The 16,002-nt window shown below is 38.9% G+C and overlaps 1 protein-coding gene across 20 annotated transcripts in view; it reads left to right on the top strand.

Moving 5' to 3' along the window:
• Positions 1–16,002, top strand: part of FN1 (fibronectin 1) — a 75,603-nt gene that overhangs the window by 13,886 nt on the left and 45,715 nt on the right. For all 20 annotated transcript variants that reach the window (XM_005574221.5, XM_005574220.5, XM_045367674.3 and 17 more), the window contains exons 11-19: positions 1,298–1,426; positions 2,696–2,839; positions 6,907–7,028; positions 11,918–12,098; positions 12,293–12,469; positions 13,591–13,719; positions 13,820–13,909; positions 14,701–14,895; positions 15,522–15,794. In XM_005574221.5, the coding sequence (XP_005574278.3) occupies positions 1,298–1,426; positions 2,696–2,839; positions 6,907–7,028; positions 11,918–12,098; positions 12,293–12,469; positions 13,591–13,719; positions 13,820–13,909; positions 14,701–14,895; positions 15,522–15,794 (1,440 nt within the window). The remainder of the gene's footprint in view (positions 1–1,297; positions 1,427–2,695; positions 2,840–6,906; positions 7,029–11,917; positions 12,099–12,292; positions 12,470–13,590; positions 13,720–13,819; positions 13,910–14,700; positions 14,896–15,521; positions 15,795–16,002) is intronic.

Genomic DNA, 16,002 nt, shown 5'->3' with positions numbered 1-16,002 from the left:
AAAAAGATGACTTCAAAAGTAAGAATGAAACATTTGATCCATTCAGCTTTAGGCTATGCCACTGGATTCATGTCTAGAAAAGATAGGATAATTTCTGTAAAGAAATGAAGACCTTGTTATTCTAAAATCAGATCCTTGCAGATCTAAATTTCAGGAAACAAATACATAGGGGACTAACTTTCCTTGTTCAGATTAGTTTTTCTCCTTTGCACCCAGCTGTGTAATATGAGGAAGTATTGACTTATTTAAAGTGTTTTAGTTTTCCATTTCTTTGATTTGAAAAGTAATAGTTAGGGAGAACTCTGAGCTATTAATAATCTGTATGGCTAGTGTGTAGATATTGGTCTGAATTTGTTCTCCTTTTGTGGTGTCCAGTGGGTAACACCATCCAGGAGTAATAATTACCTGTGGTGTTGCAGAGCTGAAAGAGACCTTAATAACACATACAGACCTCACTCTATAGATCAAGAAGCTGAGACCCAAAAAGGAAAAAGTCATTTCCCCAGGATCTCTCAAAGAGTGAGCAACAGAGTTGGCCTAATTTATTTTAGCAATATGAATACTGTTGACATTTTATTTCCCGAATATATATATCTCCACCCCTTCCCCCTATTCCATAGACCAGACCACTACATCATGCTGGGTGTTAGATAAATATGTTTAATCTTCTTCTTATTTATCCTAACAAGCAGATATTTAAAGGAAATTACCAACTAAGCAAGAAACTTTCAGAAAGTAAGATGTATATTTGTTCAAATATTGGCTTTTCACAGGAAAGTGTATTTTACTACTTTTTTTTTTTTTGAGACAGAGTCTCGCTCTGTCGCCCAGGCTGGAATGCAGTGGCGTGATCTTACTCCCAGCTCCGTCTCCCAGGTTCATGCCATTCTCTGCAGTAGCTGGGACTATGGGTGCCCGCCACCACGCCCGGCTAGTATTTTTAGTAGAGAAGGGTTTCACCATGTTAGCCAGGATGGTCTCCATCTCCTGACCTCATGATCCGCCCACCTCGGCCTCCCAAAGTGCTGGGATTACAGGCGTGAGCCACCGCGCCCGGCCATATCCTTTATTTGAGCATGCTGTAACCTCTGCAACAGTTACAGATTTTGGAGAGAAAAAAAAAATTTTTGGCAAAAATTGTATTAAAAAGGTTATTCTATGCTTGTAGAAAAGTTATTTTAGTGGAAGGTGTTGATAATTAAGCAGAAGTAGCTGTGTGCTTTGAGAAGCATACCTTTTTTCTTTCATCAATGGAACTTTAAAAAGTTTCTCACTCACCCACCTATTTCCTCAACAGATCAGTGCATTGTTGATGACATCACTTACAATGTGAATGACACATTCCACAAGCGTCATGAAGAGGGACACATGCTGAACTGTACATGCTTCGGTCAGGGTCGGGGTAGATGGAAGTGTGATCCCGTCGGTGAGTAGCCCCATTTCCCTAGATGAGTTTGCACAGGGAGAATGGTAGCAAGTTTCAGATGAGAAAAGCTATGTGAAATCACGTGACTGAAGTTGGCTCCAGACTTTAATCAGTTGCTTGCAAAGAGCTTTGTAAAGTCTTCTCTCTAATACTGAACCAAAATATCTTGATATTGGTAGTCATCTGGTTTTTGCTGAATTTGATGACAAATTTAGGCTTATTTTAATTGAATGGAATTTATTCTTTGGTTTAGAATCATAAAGATAATTCATGCTATGAAAAGTATTGTTTCCTTTTTTTTTTTTTTTTTTTTTTGAGAGAGAGAGTTTCGCTCTTGTTGCCCAGGCTGGAGTGCAATGGCAGTCTCGGCTGACTGCAACCTCCGCTTCCTGGATTCAAGCAATTCTCCTGCCTCAGCCTCCCGAGTAGCTGGGATTGCAGGCATGCGCCACCAGGCCCAGCTAATTTTGTATTTTTAGTAGAGACGGGGTTTCTCCATGTTGGTGAGGCTGCTCTCAAACTCTCTTCCTTACCAGCTGTGCAACAGCATGAGCAAAGGGTTGTACCAGTAAATATCGCCCACCAAAATACTCTAGAATTTGTTTGGCTGCCCTTCAAAATAGAACTAAGCAAATAGTGAAGGTTGAGCCTTAAAAGAGCTGTGTTACCAGCACGACAAAGTTTAAGGTAATCCATTACTAGTTTTTTTACCAAAAGAGACTGGTTGCTAACTAAGAAAACAAACTGATATCATCAGTTCGTTTAGTGTGAGATTGCGAGAACTGAGAGAGAAGCCTGAGAGGTTTTCTTAGAAGCTGCTCAGCAAGTACTCATAGTTAAAGTCTAGCTCTGTCATTTAAATGTCAAATTAGTTTCTTTAAATTTTGAAGAAGGAAAATGAAATTATGGCAGATTTTTTTCTTGCTATTCAAATGTTAAGCCAGTTACATTAATATGGGTAAAATAATATCTAATATTTAATATTAATATGTAGATTATCAATATACACTGAAATCCAAATCTTTACATTTTTATTTAGAAATATTACCCTTTAGAAAACTATTCCTCCTAATAGGTACTTTTTTAAATTATTATTACAAATTGTCCTGTAAGGTGAAGAATGTGAACAAAATACTTTTTTGACTGCATATATGTGTAAGGACAGTTGCAAATTTCTATTCAAACTAAATGTATGCTCTAGCACCCTGAAATTAAATTCATAGTTTTAAGTCTTCAAGGCTGTTTATCTTTTCCTTGCGTGTATTTTAGACCAATGCCAGGATTCAGAGACTGGGACATTTTATCAAATTGGAGATTCATGGGAGAAGTATGTGCATGGTGTCAGATACCAGTGCTACTGCTATGGCCGTGGCATTGGGGAGTGGCATTGCCAACCTTTACAGACCTATCCAAGTAAGTAGCTCTATTACTGCAAGTTGAGAACTGCCAATTGGGTTATAACAACAGGGCAGTGATTATTAATGATCTCATGCCTAAGTTGGGGGTCTCCCCTCTTTCCCACCCTTTTCTCCTATTATTATCTAATAATTGAATTTTTCATTAAAATAACTTTTCTCTCTTCCTCTGTCAAGTAAAAGGTAGAGAAGGCTATGAAGATGTGCCTGTCTATAATTTTACTTCTTAACACTGTAAAATATGCCATTAGGTTAAGACACTCTGGCTGATTTCATCTTATATCCATACATGGAAATAAAAACCACCAAGTGAGTTATGCTGGGAGTAAAGGTTTGGGGTTTTATATTATGATTCTTAACAGAGAAGCTGTGTAGAGAGATGGCATGAAATGCAACCTAGGGTACGTGTTCATTCAACATGTCATCTAAGCTCCCTTTGTATCAAACTTCTCATTTATTTGATCAATTGCAGCCAGGAACACAGTATGTTGGGCCAAGGGTTGAGTAACTCGGTCAACTCTCTGCCCACACAGTTCAAACACCCTCAAATGTTTATTGCTGAGTTTTTCCAGGTCAAAAAGACATCATACCTAGCTGTAGGTGTAATTAATTCATTTGGGGGAAAAATTGCATTTAAATATTCACTGAGTGATTACAATAAAACATGTTACTAAAACATGAAAGGCTAATTAAAAGACATCAGTTATTTGAGCAACTGCTGAGGTACAAAATCTCCGAAGTCTTCACTAATGTTTGACTTGAAATATGGCCTACATTCAGAAATAAAAAAGAGTTTCAGGGTGTCAGAATCTGCATGTGACAGAAATTAAGATTAAATTAACTCTGTAATAAGAGATTCACTGTGACAGAGAACAAGCTATGGGAACAACTTGGCCAAAGGTAGTGTTAGCCAAGCCTCACTCCTCCATTTCCTCATCTGTAATATGGGGAGATTGTAGCTGATTACCTTGAAAGTTCCATCCTAAGTACTAAACACCCAGATGCACCTTTTCTGGGAACTTGGAAGATTCTGCTTTTCCCAACCCTCAGACACTGTCAGTGCTGGGGAAGGTGACTTTGCTTTTGAAGGCTTATAGCACAGATTGATCAACCTCCTAAGTTGTATTTCTTGGAGGATTTGGGTGTAGGAATCACTTAATGTTTTGTAACTTAATATATGCTTGCTGGAAGCATTTAGGTGGACATGTTAGAGATAAAATCCGTAAAGGAAGGAATCCTTGAGTTATTGGAGTTTTACATGTTGACCTTACTCCTACTCTTTAAAAAGGAGAACAGCAAGAGCCCACTGAGCACAGAGGCAATTTTGGAGGGAAGAGATTGGCATTTGACCTCAGATACGCTCTTTGGTGCTTATCTGTATCTCTGGTTTGCTCAGTGGCCTAGCATGTAGGGCTTTAAGAGTGTGGTGAGAATAAAGGAACAACAGATTACCAATAGATTGTCTCTGAGTTCTGCCCTGTTTGTTCCTCCTACAGAGAACTTGGTAGAGTTGTTCAAACTAGCAAAAGATAAGAGACATTTGGTTTGTCAATAAGCAACTAGAAAAGCACAGATCTCAGCAAAATAAATAGAGAAAAAAAGGACTGAGTCGAAAAATCATAAATGTTTAACTTCTCCAAGGACACTACTATTGGAAATTACTCAGTTAGACTTTATTTTAAACTAATTTTAAAAGTGTAGACATTATACTATCTCCTTTTTTGGTATCATCTCAACCATTTTATTGTTAGTTTATTCATATTGAATAAGAGAGGGAGTAAAGATTTCACAATGGCAATAGCTAGTATATGCCAATTAAGTTAACTTAAAAAGTTATACCAACTACCAGTAGCAAAAGGATTATCAAAAATTTAAATCTAATAATGTAAAAGATGTCATAATTTTTAACTTTTCTGTCTTCAAAGGTACGTAATATAAGCTAGAGTAATTATATGTAGTATAAGCTAGTATGGAGGAATTTAATTGATCTAAGAAATAACTGTCACAGTCTCTTTACTTCCTGAACAAAAACATGCTAAATTCCATTGCTGTTCAGTCCATTTCCTTTAAAGGTGGGCTATGGCACAAGGCTAAATTTAAAACGTAGAATTTCAGACCAGTGCTTAAAATCTTATGAAAGCAAAAGGGACCCGTAGTTTTGTTCCACTTTGGTTGGGGTAAAAACCATTGCAGTACCCTTTTTCCTTCCTTTCCCTGCCCATTTTTATCCTCCTCCTTGTGTCCTTGTGGATGTAGAAATATGATTAGGCTTAGAGGTGAACAGTAAAGGTCATTTATGTTGCTTTTTTAAAACTTAGTAGACATTTAACCATTATAAGCTTTTCCCCCCTCAAAATCGTGATTGACAAAACTAAATAAACTGTGTATCAGATGTCTCTTTATAGAGGAAATTGTAGACGGATTTCTTTAAAGGATCAATATTTAAATAACCCTATGCCAATTATCATAAATAATTAAGGACATGATATTCCTAGCTTTCCTGATCTACATGGAAGTACGTTAAATAGTCACATCTCCAAAATTTTTCTTGAATAGTTGTCTTTAAAAATGTGTTTCCCTTTGTAAGGATCTTCATAAACAGAAGGGGCAATTCAAACAGGGACATGGAATTGACTTAGGCCAATTGATTAAAACAAACATCCTATGTGTTCTGTGAAATGCATACAACTTTAAAATGAAAAACTGATAATTTTATGCATTCTGGTATTTTGGTATTCATGTGGCTTGGAAATATGTGCATTAAATGGAATTACGATTCAAAGTATTTGTTAATCTTCAACCAACCCGGAATTGTTACTGGTGTAGAAGTGAGCATATTGTTCTAGAATTTCTGAATCTACATGGATATCCAAGTTATATGTTTTTTTCTGCTACAGAAAGCTTTGTTTTCAAAGAGAATTTAACAGCTTAGATAATAAAGCTTGAAAATCAATGTAGTTTTTCCTAGAAGCTTTCAGAAAACTTAAATCTGTTAATAATCTGGTGAAGTGCTTTATTACACATGCAAAATTTTGCTCTGTTTGACAGAGTGTCAGTTAAAAATTCTTGAAAAGGTTATTATAAGACATGATTTTTATTTCTAGTAATTTAAACATTGACTGACATCATAAAGATAGTGTTTTAAGAAAAGATAGTTTTCTGTTCTGCAAGCATAAATTTTCTAGCTATTTCATTATTATCTTAAATGGAGTTAACACTATTTAGAAATTGATGCTACTTCCCTTATTTTCCTTTTTTTTTTTAGACAAAAGAACCAAAACCATACTTTAAATTTTGTTGATAGCAGTGATAAACATCAAGATGTAGAAATACGGAATTTAGTATATACTTCATAAAGTCATTTCTGTTGATAACTGATTTTGGAAAAAAATAAGTTTAATCACTTAATAATTTTATGGATCAATGGTGTGATTTGGGAATACACTTCTTGAATAAAAATAAAACGAGATGTTTTTTCCAAACTGATAGATTGCTTAGACTGATGAGAAATAAAACTAGGTCTTTAATTATTACCTTTGCCTATTTGTCTAAGATTCTACCCCCATTTAGAAATGTGTTTGTTTTACATCATCTCATATGGCCTTTGGAATGTTGTTTCCTTCTTAGGTAGTAGATTCATTCTTGATGAAAACCTTCCAAAATTAGAATTTGCTTTAAAAGAGGCTCAATACAATAAGTAAATGAAGTTTGCATTCTGTATTACATTATTTTTATAGGATCGTTTCACAATTTTCTCATAATTCTTACTTTGATAATAGAGAAAATAAAAGCAAGCCAAGAGACTTTTTTTAAAAATGTATTTTATTTGCTATAAACAACTACGATTTGCATTTCTCATATGAAGAACAGTAATTATCAGCTAAAAATGGATTTGCTGCATTGATTTTCAACGTAAATATTTAAAAGATTAACTAATCCCAAATAATTTTACTATACTCACATTTAACGACAAGCAAAGCTGTTTGTAATGATGACTGTCCATGTACACAGTTTTAAGTTGGAGTGAATATCTAAGATAATTAAATGTTACATTTTCATTTCCAGGCTCAAGTGGTCCTGTCCAAGTATTTATCACTGAGACTCCGAGTCAGCCCAACTCTCACCCCATCCAGTGGAATGCACCACAGCCGTCTCACATTTCCAAGTACATTCTCAGGTGGAGGCCTGTGAGTATCCCACCCAGAAACCTTGGATACTGAGTCTCCTGACCTTATCAAATTCTGATGGTTTCTTTTTTTCCCAGCTTTTGAGCCAATAAGTCTGATTAACTATTCCTATAGCCTTTATTATATTTGCTTAGTGAACAAACAATATGTGCTCAATTAAATTGACTTGTAGACTGAGGGGATTTTGGTTTTGGGTTCTTTTTTTTTTTTTTTTTTTTTTTTTTGCAGTGGGGCGGGGGTGGCTGGTATTTGGAAGAATTTAGCTCTTTATGTTAGAGAAATCTTTTTTGTAAGGACTTAGAACTGATAATGCTTAAAATTGTTCTTGGCCAATGTGGGAAGAGAATCTAAGGTTTTTATATGTCTTGCAACCTCATCAAAGGAAAATTACTGGTGTCATTTTCATAATTTGAAAAAAAAATAGCTAAATTAATATATTTCTTTTTTGATTCACTTTTAAAGTGATCATTTTTAAAATTTTACTTTTGATCTACTGAATTTATTTAGATAGAAGGAAAAGAGATGATGGGAGGGAAGTTTAGATGAAGGATGACAGTTGGTTTATTTAAACAGTAGCCCTGTGATTTCCTAATGAGAAGTGACTAGAAATTGAAGAAACCAAATAAGGAGGATATTGGTCTATTTAGTTTTAGTTTCTCTTACTCTCTAAACCCTGCCCTGTTTAACTCCAAAGTTCATGGCTCATAATTTGAGAAACACTATTTTAAACATAGAAGAAAAAAATGTCCATTTTAAATCATAGCTATTGAATTCCACAATTAAAAACAAACAAACAAAATTTGACCAACCCAGGCAGTTAAATTTAAACTCTTCGGGAAAAATTTAAACTGTTAAAATTATTCTTTTTCTAAATTCCTAAAGCAGAGGGACAGAATTTTTCAGATTTAAAAGAGCCTCCTAGGTGCCCAGAAAAATTAGCAGAAAGAACCACGTCTAGACACATCTTTGATGTGTCAGAGTTCCAAGGATAAAAAGAAACTTTTAAAGTCTTCCATACTCAGCCAGGTTATCAATCAAATATGAGGGCACATTAATATTTTCAGACAGATTTTTGGTAGTTTATTTTCCATACATCCTTTTCCTTAAGAGTATTTGTAGATACACTCCAGAAAAACAAGAGTGAAATAAGAAGAAAGTTGTGGGGTCCAGCAAACAGTGCTTCCAAATCAGACCCCTGATAGTGATGGAAAACTTTGCAATGTAGTAACTGCATAGCTGGCTTAGAGGGCAACCAATACAGATGGAACAGAAAGATGAGGATGGGATTGAGGGATCAGGGATTGAGGTCTCCAAGAATAAAGAGAGACTTCACAGAAAAAGCAGGCTTGGGGATAATTAATCACAGGGGCAAATAATGCAGTTAAAATAATAACATGACAATCAGGTGGAGGAATGTATAATAAACCCAAATGTGGCCGGGTGCAGTGGCTCACACCTGTAATCCTAGCACTTTGGGAGGCCAAGGAAGGCAGATTACCTGAGGTCAGGAGTTTGAGACCAGCTTGGCCAACATGGTGAAACGCCATCTCTACTAAAAATACAAAAATTAGCCAGGCATGGGGGCACATGCCTGTAGTCCCAGCTCCTTAGGAGCTGAGGCAGGAGAATCGCATGAACCCAGGAGGCAAAGGTTGCAGGGAGTTGAGCCGAGATCACGCCATTGCACTCTAGCCTGGGCAACAGAGCGAGAGAGTCTTTCTCAAAAAAACCCCAAATGTGGCCAGGCGCAGTGGCTCACGCCTGTAATCCCAGCACTTTGGGAGGCCGAGGCGGGCGAATCACGAGGTCAGGAGATCGAGACCATCCTGGCTAACATGGTGAAACCCCGTCTCTACTAACAATACAAAAAATTAGCCGGGCGCGGTGGTGGGAGCCTGTAGTCCCAGCTACTCTGGAGGCTGAGGCAGGAGAATGGCGTGAACCCGGGAGGCGGAGGTTGCAGCGAGCCGAGATAGCGCCAATGCACTCCAGCCTGGGTGACAGAGCAAGACTCTGCCTCAAAAAAAAAAAAAAAAAAAAAAAAACCCGAATGTATTATAAGGCAATAATTCCTATATAAAGCAAACTAAAATGCAGCAATATTAAGGTATAAAAACAAAGAGAGGAAAAATTCCATTGAACCTTGATTCTGGAAACTTTGATCCACCCAGCAGTCATGATGTTAGACTCATTGAAAAGAATATATTTCTAATGCTTGATATGATCGGTCTATAGATGCATCATGGAAACTTGGTTGCACAAAAACAAAGTAAAAAGTAAACATTTACATGAAAAAATGGTGGATATGGAAGGTGGAGAAGAGAGGAGGTGATAGCTTTATCTTTCAAAATAGAGAATCAAGAGAGATGGTACCAAAAGCTGATGAAGTCAAAAAAAAAAAAAAGATACTTAATACTTTAAATTACAAATATAAACACAAGAAGAACAAATATAATGATACAAATGTCAGACCCTGGGAATGTCCACGATTCTGGAAGGAAAAGGGTGGTATTATTGAGCTAAATCCTCAACTTTGTCTGGGCACGGTGGCTCACATGTATAATCCCAGCACTTTAGGAGGCTGAAGCCAGTGGATTATTTGAGCCCAGGAGCTTGACACCAGCCTGAGCAACATGCCCATACCCCAGCTCTACAAAAATATATAAAAATTAGCAGGGGAAGGTGGCATGCACCTGTAGTCCCAGCTACTTGGGAGGCTGAGGCGGGAGGCTCATTTGAGCTTGAGAGGCGGAAGTTGCAGTGTGCCAAGATGGCACCACTGCACTCCAGCTTGGGAGACAGAGCAAGACCCTGTGTCCACGTAAATAAATATATAAATAAATCCTCAAGTCTCATAGCAAAGAGTCTGTAAATATGACTTCTTGTTGACAAATGAAAAAAATAGAGGTGTAAGCATGTTGTCTACATGGCGGCAAGACCAGAAGAATAGAAAATGGAAACAGATTCTCTTAGAGAGGGGAATCGTGTCTTTCTCATTGGCTCAGTATAGTCTCCCTAGAGTCTAGAATGGTTCAGCACCTGGCACACTGCTTAACAAATGGTGAATGAAAAAAAAAAAAAAAAGTCATCCTTTTTTCTTCTTTCACCCTATGTCCATAATCTGGCCATTTGCAGAAGTTGATATCCAGTGATCTAAGTCAACAGCATCAGTGCATCCAACACGTTCTAGTCTCTCATCTTCTTATTGCATCACTAATTTTATTTACTTTAAAATTAAGGATATCCAAAGTATTATGTGAGACCATTGCAGTGGGAGACACTTAAAAGGAGATATAAAATGTATGTTGAATTGGAAAGTCTTCAAAGAGCAGCAGTGACAAATTTTTTGAGATTTTTAACAACTACATAAATTCAGGGATTTTTTTAATGGATGCCGCCTGAGACTTTATTTTCTGTTATTTTCTTCTAATAACTAACCAAACAAGCTCACATTGAAAAATGATTTATTACTAAATTTGAGCTAATTGCAGTGACTGATTTCAAATTTTTTCCACAGTGTATTGGAGTTAAAATTTCACTGTGAAGAGTACTACGATCACTCTCGCTTATACCAGAAATATAAATGGACACTTGAGTATTTGAATTATTGAGGAACTGGTTGACTGGGTAATTTTAAAAAACCACTGGGCATAAAAAACATATTTTGACTTATATTAGTTTAGAATATTTACACTTGAAAGTGTCTCATCTTGTCTGAAGTAAGGGTGTTTCTTTCATACACATTTTATTGCACTGAGTTTTGTGACCCATGGCATATTAATGAAGCTGAACAGGATGTGAAATATAAACTGGGAGCAAAAGATTAAATCAACCAAAATTGCGTTTTTTCTGCAGTCTTGTCCAAAATTGGGTAACCACTTCTGATGGGGTAGCTCCTATCCAAGAATGAGTCACAAAACCAGACTTGTTGAACCTGGTATGTGATGGCCCCAGGAACTGAGTCACAAAGCAACATTCTGCCTTTGTTTTTTCAGGGCAAGAAACTTGAATCGTATCCCACTGAGTTAAAAGACAGAATATATGGCATTGGCATTTCTGTACTTCAGAGAGGAATGTTATCTGTTATAGGAACAAAAAATAAATAGGAGAGGCAAAGCTTAGGTTAATCATATTATGTTACTGATATAACATAATTAACTTGGTAAAAGTGAAGGTGTGGGCCGGGTGTGGTGGCTCACACCTGTAATCCCAGCGCTTTGGGAGTCCGAGGTGGGCGGATCACCTGAGGTCAGGAGTTCGAGACCAGTCCGACCAACATGGAGAAACCCCATCTCTACTAAAAATATAAAATTAGCCGGGTGTGGTGGCACACACCTCTAATCCCAGCTACTTGGGAGGCTGAGGCAGGAGAATCGCTTGAACCCGGGAGGTAGAGGTTGCGTTGAGCTGAGATTGCACCATTGCACTGTAGCCTGGGCAACAAGAGTGAAACCCTGTCTCAAAAAAAAAAAAGGGAAGGTGCCCAGTGTCTGCAACTATGTCACCCCGGACATATCACATATCACTCTGTTTCTCCATCTGTAAAATGGGAGCAACAATGCCATTGCCTCACCATCAGGAGGATATGGAGACTAAATGGGAGAATGTAGGTAAATAGCACAGAGAATGGGTATTAGTAAGTAAACTGCAGCAGTTTGTTGATGTTAACAGTAGTTAGCATTATGTGTTAACTATGTGAACAGTAGTTAGCATTATATCTAACTATACCTAACTATATAACCATTGGGAATCCAGTTTTCCATGATGTGCCTCTGGAATGGAGCTGCCTAAGTCCTGCCTATGTCATTCTTCTCTGAAGATTACTGAACATCTTCAAATGTTCATCCTTGTAAACACTTGTGTGTGTGTGTGTTTATTTAAATTTTCAGAAAAATTCTGTAGGCCGTTGGAAGGAAGCTACCATACCAGGCCACTTAAACTCCTACACCATCAAAGGCCTGAAGCCTGGTGTGGTATACGAGGGCCAGCTCATCAGCATCCAGCAGTACGGCCACCGAGAAGTGACTCGCTTTGACTTCACCACCACCAGCACCAGCACACCTGTGACCAGTACGTACACAACCACCCTCACGCCTCCTATGCCCAAGGTTCCTGGAGCTGAGCTCTCCTGAGGAAGTGCTTTCCTTCTCAATTCATATTCTTCCATGAGGGGCACCAACATTTTAAAAAATGATGTTGGCAGCAAGGACGGTACATTTTCTAGAAGGCTGAAGGCTGACTTTCCCCTTTCTGTGACTCTCTAGGCAACACCGTGACAGGAGAGACAACTCCCCTTTCTCCCCTTGTGGCCACTTCTGAATCTGTCACTGAAATCACAGCCAGCAGCTTTGTGGTCTCCTGGGTCTCAGCTTCCGACACTGTGTCAGGATTCCGGGTGGAATATGAGCTGAGTGAGGAGGGAGATGAGCCACAGTATCTGGGTAAGCGCAATATGTCGCTCAAGACCGGTTTGGGGCAGCTGCTGGAAAACTCTCACTGGGAGGGGCCTCTAGGCAGGTGGTATCTGTGGTCTGGAACTGGCTGACAGCTCAGACTGAACAAACCAGCCTTCGGCATGAGGAAGGAAAGGACTGACTCTTTCTAGGAAGTGGCCGGGTTTTTCCCAAGCCACCCTCACATGTTCCTGGTCCCTGATGCCAGCTGCATCATGTGCCTACCTGGGCACAAGTTTCTACAGCAAAAGCTGTTTTCTTGGTGGAAGTAATTACCAGGACTGCAGCTGACAATGTTAGCACAGTATCATCACTCATACTTTTCAAATAGTTATGGTGAGGGGCCTTTAAAAAACTTTATCAGCACACTGAAGTGTGTGCCAATCGTAAGCACTGAGTTCAGTGAATTTGAATTCTTATAAAGTGAACACACCACAAGACCAGCACCCGGATCAAGAAAAAGAATATCTGTCTATCCTGACCACATCATCTTCCACCAATAATCACTACCCTGACTTCTTACTGCAGAGAGCTATTTTTAAAAATTTGGCATTAGATTACAAAAGTTACACATCTTTAGAGAAAAAGTTGGAAAAATGAAAGGAAGGAGGAAGAGGAGAAAGGAGAAAGACAAGGAGTGGGGTTTTCCCATAGTACATTAATAATCACTGATTACGCGGGGTGCAGTGGCTCACTCCTATAATCCCAGCACTTTGGGAAGCCAAGGCTGGTGGATCACTTGAGGCCAGGAGTTCGAGATCAGCCTGGTCAACATGGTGAAACTCTGTCTCTAATAAAAATACAAAAAAATTAGCCAGGTGTTGTGGTGTGCACCTGTAATCCCAGCTACTCAGGAGGCTGAGGCAGAACAATTGCTTGAACCCGAAAGGTGGAGGATGCAGTGAGCTGAGATCGCACCACTGCACTCCAGCCTGGGCAACACAGCAAGACTCCGTAAAAATAATAATCACTGATTATCTATTAGCACATTACCTTCAGTCATTTTTCCCTATGAATATATAGTTCTTAAAATATCCTTCTTCTAAGCTGTAGAGTCATTTGAGGGACTAGTTTGCTCCGATTAGTTACCTTGTCTTTTCATTTCAAAGATCTTCCAAGCACAGCCACTTCCGTGAACATCCCTGACCTGCTTCCTGGCCGAAAATACATTGTAAATGTCTATGAGATATCTGAGGATGGGGAGCAGAGTTTGATCCTGTCTACTTCACAAACAACAGGTACCTGTGTGCTACATAATGTTAAAATAATCTTTTTCTGTAAAACACAGGCCTGTAGTAGCACTTCCTGACTGTTTGCCCCACTTTCTTTCTTTCTTAGCGCCCGACGCCCCTCCTGACCCGACTGTGGACCAAGTTGATGACACCTCAATTGTTGTTCGCTGGAGCAGACCCCAGGCTCCCATCACAGGTCAGCTGAGCCTCCCGCTCTTTGGCTGCTATGTTAATCTTAATGACATCAACAGGGAGGGCGCAGATTCTGACTGTGGATCTGCATATCACTTTAAATCTCCAATATAATTTATGGGAGAGAGGTGTGTGTGTGTGTGTGTGTGTGTGTGTGTGTGTGTGTCGGGGGGAGTTATTTTCTATGGCACATTTCCCCTCGAAACCATTTTACCAACTCCCTTATACACACACACCACAACATACACACAACCTGTAAAGCCAGCTCATTGGCTTATTAAAGCAAGTGTTCCCAGGGTTGAAGAGGTGTAATTTTCCTGAAAACCTTGCTCTAAGATTTATCCTTAAGGAGAAAGCTGAGCTGCCTTCTTAGCTCATTAGGTGATTCAACTGCCTCATCACTGAAGTTCCAAAAAGACACACACAGTGCTAGACAACTCTGCTCAGGCTGGTTCATTAATTGCTTCCCTCATCTGGAGCTCAAAGAGGAAAAATCAGCTTAACATGAATATTTTCACCTAATGGCATCTCTAATTGACATTTATTAAGGATCTCAGGTCTTCAAGGATGACATTTATTATTAACAAGGTTTGCATGACTGTTCTTATTTTATCTTCGTGCTGAGTAGTCATTATTACAAGAAGTGGCAATATTAAAAGAGTCAAAAAGAATCACTGGCTCTTCACTAATCAAGCAAGATGCTAAGGAATATTCGAAAAGGGAGGATTTATGGTGTTTCTAAGCCTCGGTCTCAAAGAAAACAGTGCATCTTAACTTTTGTTGATCCATCTGCAGGGTACAGAATAGTCTATTCACCGTCAGTAGAAGGCAGCAGCACAGAACTCAACCTTCCTGAAACTGCAAACTCCGTCACCCTCAGTGACTTGCAACCTGGCGTTCAGTATAACATCACTATCTTTGCCGTGGAAGAAAATCAAGAAAGTACACCTGTTTTCATTCAACAAGAAACCACTGGCACCCCACGTTCAGGTAACTTTTTTAAGAAGACACTTCCTATGTTATGTTATCAAGATTGTTCCTGAGGGGGGGTGGTTTTGTCTCTGTCAATAGTTCCCACATTCAAATAATCTTATGCAATAGTTTTTCCCTAAACTTCTGATGTTTAGCTGAAATGTCATAAGTAACTTATCAAAGCTGGCTACTGGCCTTTCTTATTAAAAACCAACACCATAACGTCCGTCTACAAATTTTCTCCCAGAAGCTCAAGGGTCATTTCATCTTTGATTCTTAAGTATTATAAAATGATTCAGTAAAACAAAAACCATTACATTATTTTCTGCAGTTATTTCAAAGGTTTTTGTTTGTTTTGTTTTGTTTTTTAGTATCTTTTCTTATAACCCTCTCCCCTCACCATCATATGACACTTCATATGCTGGTAACTCATTTATTACCTAACTATTTTAGACAAAAGGTTCAAATGTCATAATTTAAGCACTATGACGGGGCCATGAAAATATGATCTGATTAAGAGACAAAACTTAGCAAAACTCTCGAATGAGAGGCTCAGTGAACTGCCTATCATATCCGAGAAACTGGCTTCTTAAAAATAATCTTCAGCAGAAAATGTGAATGACTGGTTGACTCTTGTCTGTCAGATACAGTGCCCTCTCCCAGGGACCTGCAGTTTGTGGAAGTGACAGACGTGAAGGTCACCATCATGTGGACACCGCCTGAGAGTGCAGTGACCGGCTACCGCGTGGATGTGATCCCCGTCAACCTGCCTGGGGAGCACGGGCAGAGGTTGCCCATCAGCAGGAACACCTTCGCAGAAGTCACCGGGCTGTCCCCTGGGGTCACCTATTACTTCAAAGTCTTTGCCGTGAACCACGGGAGGGAGAGCAAGCCTCTGACTGCCGAACAGACAACCAGTATGTCTTTTCCTATCTTTACCTCCCCTCCAAATTCTCCACCCTCACTTCCAGCCCGTGAGGAAGTGCAGCAAACCATTGACTCAGAGGTGTATGGCTTAGAGAGAGGGAAATACCCAGCCGGCAAGGGAATGCATAGTGAACACAAAGCACATTAAACTTGAAAACAAAACTCAAACAAGCTCCATGAGGCTAAGTGGTAACCCAT

This window comes from Macaca fascicularis, chromosome 12 (genome assembly GCF_037993035.2).
Source record: "Macaca fascicularis isolate 582-1 chromosome 12, T2T-MFA8v1.1".
Classification (NCBI taxonomy): domain Eukaryota; kingdom Metazoa; phylum Chordata; class Mammalia; order Primates; family Cercopithecidae; genus Macaca; species Macaca fascicularis.
This window is presented reverse-complemented; position numbering and strand designations above follow the sequence as displayed.